At 35.8% G+C, this 15,075-nt stretch overlaps 1 protein-coding gene across 2 annotated transcripts; it reads left to right on the top strand.

The window, feature by feature from the left end:
* Positions 1-806: 806 nt before the first annotated feature.
* Positions 807-3,594, top strand: LOC140056299 (allatostatin-A receptor-like). Of its 2 annotated transcripts, none has more exons than XM_072101624.1 (2): positions 807-1,055; positions 2,049-3,594. In XM_072101624.1, exon 2 carries the CDS (start codon positions 2,099-2,101, stop codon positions 3,134-3,136), a length of 1,038 nt encoding a protein of 345 aa, XP_071957725.1. In that variant the 5' UTR covers positions 807-1,055; positions 2,049-2,098; the 3' UTR covers positions 3,137-3,594. The 2 variants fall into 2 exon arrangements, with proteins under 2 accessions (XP_071957725.1, XP_071957724.1); XM_072101623.1 differs by having other exon boundaries at positions 807-1,060.
* The last annotated feature ends 11,481 nt before the right edge of the window (positions 3,595-15,075 follow it).

Genomic DNA, 15,075 nt, shown 5'->3' with positions numbered 1-15,075 from the left:
TTATGATCGTTAGGATGAACAAACGGAAATTGAAAAATTAATTGTTTCTTAAGCTCTGTCGTAACTATCAAACTAGTTTGACAAAAAAACAGTATGGTGTGCATAAATATGGTGTGATATGCCCCAAATATGGTAGTGATATGATATCATCATGTCCATATAATATGGGCACATCACACATTTTGTTGTCACATAAAGTTTGATTGTGTAGACAGTGCCTTAGATAGCTTAGATATAACATTATTGATTGACTGAGTTGAAGCTATTGTCCCACTTAAGCGTGGTTCCCACTAGCGACGCAACACAAGGACGTAACGCAACGCAAGTGAATTGACCAATCACAAGCGATGGCTTATTCGCTTGTGATTGCTAACTGTCTATAACTTGTCATTGGTTAAAACGCTTGCGTTGCGTTTACGTCCTTGCGTTACGTTCTAGTGGGAACCAAGCTTCACACGCGCTACGTAATGTAACGTCGTAGAGGCGCAACACAAGTGAGTGAACCAATCACAACCAATAGTCGTGATTGGTCAAATTACTAATTGTGCGCTTTATAAGAACAAGCGCAATTGTGAACCAAACTCATGATGGGAAATCTTACAATTTCATCATCATTCAACATCCCTTACTTCGTAAAAACAAAAAATAGAAGCCGTTATCCTAGATTTTAATTACAATAATTATGTCTTCTATTTTAAATGAGTTGAAGATTTAGTGGAAAGAGATGAATATCAGACAAAACAAAAACGTATTTATTTTTATGATTGATTAAACTTTTCTTCATGCATTTTTCCAATTCATCACAGAGCCCGCCGCCACACAAGTATTCAGCCAATCAGAATGCAAGCTGAAATGTGTATTTAAGGCGGTTTGAGGTTGTGGCCAATCAATCGAGAGAAAACGCACGAGCAACGCGCACAACCAAATCGAACGTTTCAATGAAATGTCGTGAAGTTTTCGGCATTCTAGTTTTCTCTTTCTTCTCTGGAGTTTAATGCTGAAGGAATAAGAGCACGACAGAAAAAGCAACTGGGACAAACCGAACAGTTTTAGATGTAAGGTAGGATAATAATAGTCTCGGAATTTGCTATATATTTTACGATAGGCTATTTTTTATAAAGTTGGTAGAATTTTACAACATTGAATGATAACATGATAACCATAATTCAAATGGTTCAAAACAAGACGTTCATTTTGTTTTCTATTTATGGCATTGTTGACGACCAGGCTTCTTTTAAATTTAATTGATACAATAACATAAAATAGTTATTTTTATATAGTTATATTAAGTTGCCATGAGAAAAACCAATTTCAAATCGTTCGTTGACGAACTATTTGACAATAAAGTTATCTTGTATCTTGTATCTTGTATATAAGTTTCAAGTTTAAAAATCAACGCCAGGTCTACAATGTTAATGCTTAATTGGTTCCCACTATAGGACGCAACTCAAGGACTTACTTAACCTTGCTTCCTACTAGCGACGCAACGCAAGATAAACGCAACGTAGTCAATAAAGCGTGGTTGTCACTAGCGACGCAACGCAAGGACGTAACGCAACGCAAGTGAATTGACCAATCACAAGCGATGGCTTATTCGCTTGTGATTGCTAACTGTCTATAACTTCGCTTGCCATTGGTTAAAACGCTTGCGTTGCGTTTACGTCCTTGCGTTACGTTCTAGTGGGAACCAAGCTTAACAAACGATGGATTATTCAAACAGTGGTTTGCCATTGGTCAACTCGCTTGCGTTGCGCGTACGTCCTTGCGTTGCGTCTCTAGTAGGATCCACGCTTTAAGCGCAATGCAAGTAAATTGACCAATCACAGTGCGATCATCGCTGAACTGTCACTTGTGATTGGCCAACTCGCGTGCGTTGCGTGTATGCCTTTGTGTTGCGACCTTGTGGGAACCAAGTTTTAAAGATGAAACAAAAAAGCGAAAACTATGGTTAGTCAGGTGTTGCTTGTTAGAAACTAAGTAGATGCTTATTAACATCTCCTAGTCGACCAGGAACCATGAAGTAATGCTTCTTTTCCATTTATTTTCAGGAATGTTTGATACGATTTTACTCGCAAATTTAAAATAACAAGCTACAAACATGGATGTACAACACACACTATTGATACTTGATGTAGTTATGCTGATAATCGGCACAGTGTGTAATGGCTCTATCATCCTGATCATATTCACACGTCAAGTTACTAGTAGTCCTAGAAACTATTTACTTGCAAACATTGCAATCGGTGACTTATTCTTATTATTAACATGTGATCTTGTTGATGTTCTTATTGAATTCGATATTGTGGACATAAACAAACCTGTTATTTGCCTTGGTACTGCTGTCGCCGTTGTCGTCAGTCAAGGCATAGCCGTATTGACACTAATGGCGCTTAGCATTGACCGATTTCTGGCCATTGTTCATCCGTTTGCGATTATGCGATTACGACCGGGTAAAATCTACGGAACTGTAGTCGCTATAATTTGGATTATTTCAATAGCGATGGCATCGCCGATATTATTTTTAGGAGAGGCAAGTACAGAGGTCAATGCAACCTATTGTTTGTACGTGCCAGATTATGAGCACACCGGCGGTTTCGCGTATGATTGCGTACGCGCCGGTTTATTTTACGGCCTACCCCTTATAGTAATATTAGTTTCGTATGTTCTGATAGCCCATCGTCTATTTAGGAGTACTCAGTTTGCTAAGAATTCGTCCAACAGTTGTGACCGGGTGCAGAGGGAACGGCAAAGACTTGGAATGCTTGTTATAGTTATTGCTGTGCTGTTTGCAGTTTGCTGGGCTCCGACAACTTTTTACAGTATCTACAAACACTATCAATATGATTTCTTTGAATTCACAATGGATGTGCACGAATCTCATCTACCCACATGGAAAACAACCCTGGTCTATATAAACGGCTGTAGCAATCCCATCATCCTGTATCTTATGAGTAGATCTTACCGGGACGGATTAATGAAAATGTTCGGCTGTAAGTCTAATAAAACGTCGAAAGTGAACAGTACTAACACGAGCACAAGGGTCATTTCGACGGTTAAGAACAAGACAAGGTTTACTCAACTCCTCAAAGATGACGAACATGAGATGGATGAAATTGGGGAAAAGGATGAAGTTTAACAAAAAGTGGGTGTTTAGTTTGTAGAGCACACTTGATTCTCGTACAGTATTATGTCTAGAGCCAATAAACAGCACCTTTAGTTTCTTGTTTGCTGACTACAATCTCTCCAATGGATTAGTTTACTGATGTCTCCTGAATTTATTATATTCGAGTTTGTGTTGAGCGCAGCAATTTTGCTTCTTGATCTGGCAAAATGCATAACAGGGTTCCTCACTGACGCACAAGCGTCAGAAGTAGAAAAGGGGCGATTACAAACTTTTTGTAGAAACCAACATTTTCTATGATATATCCTGCCTGCCTAGTAACCTTTCAATACTACTAATATAAAACAGCAGTAAGACATTCTTGTAGTCATACGTCTGATAGTTTTTAGTCAATTGAGCACTTTTAGTGGATATGTGCGCTATATAAATTGTTATATTATTATTATTATTATTAATAGTAGTATTATTATTATTATTATTATTATTAATAGTAGTATTATTATTATTATTATTATTATTACCATGCTGCTGTTGACTATTCTAGGAAACCACGCAGAACGTACGCGCAATGCTAGTCATTTTACCAATCACAAGTGACTGGATTAAACATGATGAGTTGCTTAATATAAGTGTTGTGATTGGTCAAATCACAACGTTGCGTTTACAAAGTGTATAAATATTAAATAGTGTATTTAAAATTAGAAAAATTTCAAATTGGATTGTGTTTGTTGTTTTTTTTTTATAGAGTCAAGGTAATCAATTTTATGTATAAAGCTTGGTTCCACTTTAACGCAACGACGACGATATAGGCGCAACACAAATAAGTTGACCAATCACAAGTTCGGGTGATCTATCGTACCGCGTCGTGATTGGTCACTCCCCTTACGTCACTGCGTTGTTGGGTTAAAGTACGAAAAAAAGCTTTAAATAGTTGACGATGAAAAGAAAATATGATATTTTAAGAGGATTTTAACGTGATTTTTACCTGCTTACGGTACCCCGTCATGGATCCGATCTGCTGATGACGATGACGACCATGATAATAACGATGCTGATGACGTTGTTGTGACGTGAATGATGATGATCGAGATGGAATTGACTCATTATCATTATAAGATGTGTATATAATATATCATTGTTGTAAACTCTACCAAGGAAATCATTAAATAAGTTGTACCCAAATTGTGTTGTCATTATGTTACGGGTGAGGTTGTGGTGACAATGCGTATTTGTCGATGAAATATCATGTTTGTTCGATTGTAATAATATAACGAAAGAAGATGGACATATATATTGGAAAAGAAGGGGAAGATATTAATGATGATAAATGTTTGTATTATGAAAACGATGGCAAGTTTTAATGAAATAATGATGATTATGGTGGCGATGAACAATGATGTGTATTGGTTGTCATGGTAAAGGGTGATTCACTTAGACGCATTATTTAACCAATCACAATCGATAGTTCAGATAATCCATCACGTTTATTTGATTTGTCAAAATACGTGTTTGCGCCGTGCGCAAGTATATCTTTACGCTGTGCGTACATCATCCACGCGTTATGTGTACGTGATATTGCGTCGCGTCCTTGCGTGGGAACCAATCAATGTTACCCTCTGTCTACACTATCAAACTTTATGTGACAAAAAAGTGTGATGTGCCCAAATATGGTACTGACATGCCCAAATATGGGCACTCTGCCTTAACCATAGCACAATCCATGGAGCTTGAATCTATACAGAAACGCGCATGTAGAATAATTCTCGGACAAAAATATGCATCCTATGATCAAGCAATTAAACTACTTAATCTTAAATTTTTAGATCAAAGAAGAGAAGATATTCTTCTTGATTTTGCTAAAAATCTTAACAAAATCGTCCCTAACGCACTTCCTAAATTGAGAGGCGAAACGTGTGGCAGGATACTTAGGAATGCTAAGAAGCAAAGTGAAACATATACTAAAAGATTCAACAACTCATGTTTCCCAGCACTGTGTAGACTAATTAATAAACCAAAATAAACACAACAATAATAATAATAATAAGTAATAAGTACTTTCATCAGTTTCTTCCATGTGTAATATCTCCTTTTTAAAAAATTTTTTTTTTTAACTTTTTAACTTTTTAATGTTGTAAATGTTGATGTTTGAAAGCTTGTACCAATTTTATATGTAAATCTCTCGCCATTCAGTTTTATTTTATATATACTGCAAAGAGAAATATTGAATAAAAGCAGAATGAATGAATCATCATGTATGGGCATATCACATTTTGTTGCCATATCAAGTTTGATAGTGCAGACAGGGCATTATGTCCATTTTTGTAAAAAAATTACTTTATACTGAACAAATACATAATCAGCTTCATTGTAATATTATTATTATTCATTATTATAATTATTATCGGTAATATTATCGCATTACCTGCGGATTATTATTGCTGTTTAATATGGTCATACTGCTGTACCGGTATTGTTATAATTGTTGCAGGTTTTTGATATTGTTTATCCGTTAATAACACCGTCTGATTTTGTCCATATGTTTATTCGCTTATTGCTGTTTCCGAGTAATAGTATACCAAAAAAATATAACATACAGTGAAAATCTAGCCTCGAATTGTTCAATAAAGCGTGGTTCCCATTAGCGACGCAACGCAAGGACGTAACGCAACGCAAGTGAATTGACCAATCACAAGCGATGGCTTATTCGCTTGTGATTGCTAACTGTCTATAACTTCGCTTGTCATTGGTTAAAACGCTTGCGTTGCGTTTACGTCCTTGCGTTACGTTCTAGTGGGAACCACGCTTTAGCAATCACAAGCGAATAAGCCATCGCTTGTGATTGGTCAATTCACTTGCGTTGCGTTACGTCCTTGTGTTGCGTCGCTAGTGGGAACCACGTTTAATGCGGCATGTTACGTTACGTCACCCGATGGCAAACGTTATTCATTTACGTACTGACACGTCTAACATTTTATTCCTAAAGTACTAAGTGCGATGCTTTATAGCGTTCTCACTGTTGCTAATTTCACAATTAAGCGTGGTCCCCACTAGCGACGCAACACAAGGACGTAACGCAACGCAAGTGAATTGACCAATCACAAGCGATGGCTTATTCGCTTGTGATTGCTAACTGTCTATAACTTCGCTTGTCATTGGTTAAAACGCTTGCGTTGCGTTTACGTCCTTGCGTTACGTTCTAGTGGGAACCAAGCTTTAAAGGACGGATTCGGCTGGGATTCTAATTACTACAGTAATACATTTTTAGACATTACAATACCGTACCATTTATCAATATTTAGTAGAAGAAATGAAAAATAATAATTCAAAACTTGTAAAAAAAGTCGCGGTCAGTTTGCTTAATCAATTAATTTCGATTTTTGTTTCATCTGCAAAAATTAATATGAATCATTAAAAGTTATACATCAAAGAAAATGGGTTATTGACGCCATTTACGCGTACTCACTATGGTAACGGGGTTTTAACATCATTAATAAACTTTTATGACGTGAATCGATTAATTTGTCATGTACTAGGAATTATTATAATAAGGCATTAAAATAACAATGGAGAAGAATCCATATAATAATAAGGTTTATCGAAAATAGCGTGCACGACACATGGTGGGAAGGGTTTTGGAGAAAACGTCACGACGCGTGCGTACGTGATTTATTGTTTGTACGTACGCGCCGTGACGTTTGCTCCCAAATCCTTCCCATCATGCATTGTGCAATGACGTTCCTCACGAAATCAAGCTATTTGCAATAGGCCTAAAAACCAAGCCGATTTTCCACTAGGCGAATTTATTCGCGCGAATCAAACGTTTCGAAGAGACGCGTGGTTGCTGAGCATTTCGATTCGCATGACTGCTCATGAAAGCGTCATAACTCATTTCCTGAGCTCTTATTGGTTGCGCAATATTTCACTTCGCAAAAATTAGAAACAATTCGAACAAGTAAATTTTGCTGCAGCGAAAAATCAAGGAACTAGAATTCGTCGCAGAAGGGAGTATGACAGACATAAACTCGAATACGCATGCGCAGAGCATGACGCTTTCGATTCGCGCGAACCAATTCGCCTAGTGGAAAATCAGCTTAAAAAATCGACGTTGATGTGAGAGATCTATATCACACAAGTTAAAAACAAGCAATCAATACAAATAACCCGGATAACAATTTTACTGACGCGTCGTACGTGTTAATAATCGGAATTGTAACGAAACAAACTGTGTTGGTAATTCGTCTTTGTTGACGCTCGAAGGCCTAGATGCTATAGACACGGAAATTGCCGAACCCTGATTGTCTCGGCGCATCGATCGATTGTTGCGTATTGGGAATATTTTGTTATCTGTGTTCGATCATCTTCGATTAATATATAGACAGTTCGCCGTAAAAACATCAAATGTTTTGTAGGGCATATGCGCGATATATTCTTGAAGTTTCACATATAAAGTATTAGTATTACTACTCTATTAGCAGTGTTTGCAGGATCGAGGATTAATCGAGACAAACCTCCTCGTCGTCGTTTCAATCAGGAATCCGACAACTTCCTTCCTGTTACCCAGCTCAAATCATTTTTGATCGAGTAACAATCTTCCGTAATTGTTCTCGTAGATACTACCTCGCTGTGTGTACAACTCTACAATAAATTTTATATTTATATTATATTTTATTTATGTTAAAGGAAAGTCTTTAAACAGTGATTGGGTTCGCTTGTGACAATCCTGGCTTTTTGTTTCATTATATATTTTTATGTTTTCTGTTGTAATTGTAATGAGCCGATATTGTATAAATCAAATCAAATCAATATTTGAATTTCTCAGTATATTCATTTTTAGTTCTGTGACGTGAGCAGCTAATTCCTTTTGTTGTATCATCCCCTTCTGTGCGCCGACGTGCGCGTGCCGGCGCGGCTTCAACGTTTAAACACACGCGCAAAGGTAAATGCATTTTCATCTCTAACGAGATATACACGCCTGTGTGAGCAACAAAATTGTATGGACAACGTGCCTTTTCGTGCGTGGTTAGCTGCTGTTCTCTGGAACACCTAACCCTAACCCTAACCCTTCCAAATTACATCAGGAATGCTGAAGAATCATTCACCACATTCAAACAACTCCTGAAAATCCAACCTTTTTAATTTGCATTTTCTTTAGTTTTTGCTCTTCTTTTTTCTGTTGGTTGTTCATCGCTTAGGGGCGTCCTGCATTTTGCGCTATAGTAAATTAAACATTATTATTATTATTATTATATTATTATTATTATTATTATATTCTTTATTGCTACTATAAACAAAACATGTAAAAATAAACAATGAGGTATCATGGGATATCGGCTAGGTGCGGGGAATCTGTGAAAGATAAAGATTTTTTTTGCTACAAAATAATAAGAAGTGAGTACCGAATATGCTATGCATATTTCACCCGTTGGTTACTGTAACTTTTACTATTATCGTAATCTTTTCCCGTCATCTGTCAAAATAAAGCTGTTCAAACGTCGATAAGTATCTGTCGGATCTATAACTATTAATTTATAAGCTGAACATTATATCGATTTTGCTGACATTCATTTTAAGTTAATGGGTTTTATCCAGAAATATATCTATGTTGAATAATGTACTTTTTTCTCTTAAATGTAAGTTTCCGTTAGAACAAAACATTCGAGTAGTAGGCCCTATGGTACGATTGAACAGTACAATAACGTAAAGAATCTAAGCCTACCTTTTATTTCACATTCGAGTAGGCCATATGGTGCAATCGATCTTCGCCACAATATGAATCAAACCTTAATTCGTAAATTAACTATATTGGCCTAAAGCTCTGTCTACACTATCAAATTTTATGTGACAAAAACGTGTTGTCAAAGTTTGATAGTGTAGACAAGGCTAAACAATAAAGTTCGAGTAGTTTGAAGTAGTTGGAACTACTTTCTAATAGTTTTATTTGCTAATATTAAATACTCACATTTATCTCTTAAGCGTGGTTCCCACTCTAGAACGCAACGCAACGTAACGCAGCGACGTATCGACGCAAAGTGCTGTATTGCGTAATCGCAAGTGGTAACCGACGACGTTTGCTGCGAAGTCGCAGGTTTGATTTCACGCAGGCGGGGGCAAACACGATTATCGGAAGAGCATTTTCTTACGTTGCGTAAGTTGCGTCGCTAGTGAGAATCAAGCTTTAGTGTACGTGAATTCTGTAGATTGGTCAATATGTATGAGATATAATTCCGTATTATGCCCATCTATTCAGTCAAGCGGATCAGAAGGGTAATATATCCCGTATTACCTGTTTAAAGTTTCTACGCGCGCGTTGTTTATGTATTGTATTGTATTTTTATCGTTGAGCGCATGCGTAGTTATGATTTCAACCCTAGAATATGAACCCGTATTCGACGGTCCGTACAAAAAGCTAATCGTAATCGTCGAAAGCTCCCTATTGTTGTTGTGATAGCTAGAGGTCAAAATGAATGAAAATAAAGGTCGTCGATTTCAACACCACTGTACTGTTGTTATTGTTAGTTTTGAACTTCATTGACATTATGTTGTTTAGAACAGCTGTTTGTATATGGAAGCTAATTAGACCAAGTTTAATTAAATTTATGACACAAGATACTTATGTATAGGCCTACCTTTGTTTTTTTTCTTTGTCTCTTGTCCAATGCTTATAATGTGTACACTTTATAGAGATAAAATCGTAGCACTCTGCTTGTTCTTACGGAATACGGGTAATATCTGTCATATTTTTCGGCCTCAGAACCAGAACGCACCGTAGATATTTCCCGTATTCCGTAAGAACAAGCAGGGTGTAACTAATATTATCCTGCGATTATACGCCTGCATTAGACGCACACAATGACGTAAGCGCAACGCAGGCGCCTATCTCATTATTGCGTACGCTCAAGTTGTAACCAAGCCATTTCGGTTGAATAATGTTATCATTTATACTGTCTTTAAATGAAACCATAGATGAGAGGTATCCAATCATAGGTAGGCCCTCTACTGGTTAATGAGTTGTATAGCGTGGTCAATCACATAGTCGTGTTGGACCTGAACATTGCTATTGCATTCAAACAATGTACCTTTAAGCTCTGTCTATCACTATCAAACTAGTTTGACAAAAAATGTGCGATGTGCCCATGGTAGTGATATGACATCAACATGTCCATATATGGGCACATCACATTTTTTGTCACATAAAGTTTGATAGTGTAGACAGAGCTTTAGGCAATCAATGAGAGGACCTTAGTTCACACGATATATGCTGTATCTCGTCTGGCGACAATAAACAGTCTGGTATATCGTGTCTTTTGACAACAAATTCTAAACCTCCCAGTTAATGAATTCTGAAACGGTTAAGCTTAGATGATATCTTCGAAAACCAGGAACTTAAATCAATCTAGGAAAGAGTATAATAGCTTAGAGGAGGTGAAACTATTTTCTGTAGCTTATTATTATTATTATTATTATTATTTTATTTATATAGCGCTTTTCCAAATTAGTATAAAATGATCAAAGCAGACCCAACAATGAGTTACTTGAAATAGATGTGTTTTGAGGGCTTTTTTAAATTTTAAAACCGTGGTTTGTTCCCGGATCATCACAGACGGGAGTTCATTCCACATCACCGGTCCAAATTTTGAGAAAGTATTATTTCCAGAGGTCCGCTTTTCGAGACAGTGATCCAATCTAGTGTGATCTATTTCGGACCTCAGGCCTCTCTTAGCACATCTATACACCCGTAAGAGATTGCTCAGATAACAGGGCGCATTATTATTTATAAAATTGTAGACATATGAATAACACTTTAAAAGTGATTCTACTTTCAACAGGTAGCCAGGATGCAATTCATAAAGCAGAGGTCTAGAACTAACAAACATAGGTACTTGGTAAATTAACCTGGCAGCCCGATTCTGAAGCTTTTGTAATCTCGAAATGTTATGTTTGGACATTCCAACAAATAGTGAGTTACAATAATCTAACCTGGATAGAATTAGTGACCTCATAGCCTCCGGTACACGTTTTTTTGTCTAAACAATTTCTTATTCTACGCAATGCCCTTAAGAAAAAATGTACAGTACGGCAGACATTATCAATGTGGGGTGTATAGCTTATTTATTTTCTAAAATAATTGTTCATTGCTGCTCACGTATTCTCAATCATCTTCAAATTAACCTCAATTGGTGGTAATTCAAAGTGCTCTTTTAAGCTACTTGTAATTTTAGATAAATCCAAAATCAATAGTTTATAATAATTCTCATTTACATCGTAAAATGAACATTACGAAAGTTATGTAACACTTGGCACTAATATTAAATGCAACAATATGTTCGACTTGACATTCTCATTGTAAAAACGTTAATAAATCTAAAATCTCATTGAAAAGGCCTTGTGTCGTGATCTCATTTCCGAACTAATTGTGAAAAAATGTCAACTACTCTTAGAACGAATTATTGGCGGTGTGTCAGATTGTTGAGACAATGAATATTTTGTTACCGAACCACTTACAATACATTACATTTAAAGTTTCCTATTTCTCAGCTGCACATACATATATTCATTTGACGCTTTGAGGTTAGGCAAATTTACACAGACGAACGGTAACGGTAAACGGGAAAACCGCGTGGCTTGTCCAACGTAGAATCTCCCCATGTCCGTCGGTTATGTAAATTGGCCTTTACACGTGCGGCGCCGGTGGCAGTGGTTCCGTATTCGTTTGTGTCACCGTTTTTTGTGACTTTTTATTTGTGGCCATGTTTCCATTTGCGACCGTAATTTTATTCGTTTGTTGCTCAGTTTTCCTTCGAGGCGATTTTGTATGTAGACTCGTTTTGATTTGTGGCTCAGTTGTTCGCTCGCTTGTGGCTGGATATTTGCGTTTTTAATCGCGTTTTCGTTTTTAACTACGTTTTTCTTTCGAGGCGTTTTTTCTGTTTCTGTTTTGTTTTAATTTGTTCATTTTTGTTCGTATGTGGCTGCCTCTATTTGAATTTTTTGGTCGCTTTTTCGTTTTGCAATTCTTTTGACCTCATACGTTTTTGTGTGTAGTTTGCCATTAACACGTTATAGTAATAACAACACTATTTTGTAACGTTCATATAAAATAATCTTCAAATTAATCGTAAAAAGCAATGAAATTTACAGCAATTCACATGGTAAAGTAGAATTATTACCAATATAACAGAATGAATGTCACTTAAATTTCATTGCAGTACAAAGTACACCAGCTCTACTATGTGAAAGACGACTCGACAAGCTGTCTAGAAATGGAATGCGAGGCGATAAAGATGAGAGAAAAGCAGCAATATGGTGTTGTTAATTTGGCTATTTACCAATACATTATTTATTTCAGCATCTATTTTATTCTAGGTTCTAGATTCGATTTAATGTTGATTAAAATATAAACATTAATGTACACATGGCGTTTCATAGGTATAATTTGGGCTACATGGAATCTAGTTTACAGACAAACATTAGAATGTCGACTGGTGGACTAACATACAAATAATACATCTTTATTACTGTAGTGTAATGGTACAAATAATGACGAGGTGAATTATGAAAGGTTATATTTCAACGAGGTGAATGCACTATTGAACGACCGTTCAATAGTGAGTATTATTGCACGCCATGTGATCCACAATCCACCAATCAAATGACAGGAATTTATTTAGGCGTTTATATAAAACAAAATAACGAGCGACTTGAGGCAAGTCTAAATCTATATGTATATCATTTAACATTTGTGTAAATGTTTTCAATAAAAATGTCATCGTAAATATCAAATACAATTTTACATTTTTATACGTTTCTCATTTAATGTAAACTGTAATGAAATAGAGAGAAATGGCGAACCGCGATGACGTCACTCAAATTTCACCGAGTGGGTATAGATTGTAAACAAACCATTTCGCCACATGTTTTTGTATGGGAAATTCCGATGGGTTGAGTTAAAAAGGTAGTTAGAAAAGAACGTTTAAAACACACATAATAGCAGTATCTTTTTTTTTGCAACACCCTTAACAATTTTAATGTTATATTGGCAAATCTTAACATATTTTATTTCAATTTGGATTGAATTAAGACGCGTTTTTGTTATATACTGTACCCAGCTCTAGGCCCTCCTCTAGATAGTTTCGCTGATGCTGTGTAGTACCCTCGAGTAGGCCTACTCGAGCGAGCCTAGCACGGATTATCGGTTATTATAATAATAATAATAATAATAATATTGGAAATTCTTTATTGCATACTGTACTACTACTACTTTAGCTAGGGTGCTGCTAGGCCTCTCCTAGCTAGGTAGTAAGACTAAATAGAGCATCTCTAGTAGACGTAGGCCTAGCATTTAGTTTCAGCTTGACAACTGCCATTTTGTTAACGGTTATGTGGCTAGTGATGCTTCCTGCAGGGGGGCTACCGCCAGTAATGAATACTTGATAACACCATTCTACTAATACTATAGGCCTAGTCTAATGTAGACCTACAGATATATGAGATATTTTTAGGAATATGATTGTGAATGATGGATGACTAAATACACAAATAGAAAAGAATTATGAGCGTTACAGCAACAACATTGGTTAGACGACGCCATGATTCACGTGTATAAACATAGGAAATGTGCCGCCCTCAACGGTTTGTTATGATTTTATACCCACTCGGATTTTAGACGTCGGTTCACCATTTCTCTCTATTGGAGCATCCAACATTAATACAAAATAGCATGACGTCATAGTACAAATACAAAGTAAATATAGTAGGCCTCTTATAAGTTATGTATATCTTGACTAATCTTCAATTAATATAAAAAGATCATGTCAGATAATCTATTGATTAATAAGTAACATAAAAGTGGATTCACACATTAATTTACAGAATAAGATATCTTAAGGTGGATTCACACAATTTATAAACAATCTTAAGGTGGAGTCATACATTATTTATAACAATCTTAAGGTGGATTCACACATTATTTTAAAACCAATCTTCATAGGATGGATTCACACATTAATGTATAAACAATCTTAAGGTGGATTCACACATTAATTTATAAACAATCTTAAAGTGGATTCACACATTAATTTATAAGCAATCTTAAAGTGGATTCACACATTAATTTATAAGCAATTTTCATAGGATGGATTCACACAATAATTCATAAGCAATCTTAAAGTGGATTCACACATTAATTTTTAAACATTCTTAAGGTGGATTTACACATTAAATTATAAGCAATCGCCTTAAGGTGGATTCACACATTAATTTACAAGCAATCTTCTTAGGATGGATTCACACAATAATTCATAAGCAATCTTCTTAAGGTGGATTCACACATTAATAAGCAATTTTAAGGTGGATTCACACAATAATTTGGAACTACCAACAGATGTAAACATAATACAGAATTAAGACAAGGAATAGACATTTAGTTACCAGTGTGAATGTGGCTTGTATAAACAGTTCCAGAGCAATATTTTCCAGCACCCATGGTAGCACATAATTTGCAATTGAACTTTGACCCGTTTATAAAAATCTTGTTCGAAGATGTACGCTAAATAAACTTATCTATCTTGTTTTTCTTTTTAAAAATCATTAAGCAATTAAAATTTGGTAAATACCGAGGTTTAATAAATTTAAATGATGTTAAAAATTTCAATATTTTTTAGAAAGTCTCTAAATTATTATTTGATATATTATTGTATTTACCCCTAGTTCCCAACAATTTATCTCGCATTGCGATATGATTCCAATGAAAGACCAACCCAACCTGTTATGATGTCTATAATATTAGCTTTTAATGGTCCCTAATTGGAGTCAATCCAATCTTAATTTGGTAACTACCAGTTGTGTACCATCCAACTAATGTTTCCAAAAAATTTAAACCCTTTTGTTTTTCGGAAGTAGGTGGAAAACATTAACAAGGTTCTATTAGAAACATACACAGTTTAGACTCTGTCGAC

The sequence above is a fragment of the Antedon mediterranea genome, chromosome 8, assembly GCF_964355755.1.
Source record: "Antedon mediterranea chromosome 8, ecAntMedi1.1, whole genome shotgun sequence".
NCBI lineage: Eukaryota > Metazoa > Echinodermata > Crinoidea > Comatulida > Antedonidae > Antedon > Antedon mediterranea.
This window is presented reverse-complemented; position numbering and strand designations above follow the sequence as displayed.

What these genes read in the sequence shown, in the direction of transcription:
- LOC140056299 (XM_072101624.1), top strand. Translation starts at nt 2,099, where the DNA reads ATGGATGTACAACACACACTATTGATACTTGATGTAGTTATGCTGATA.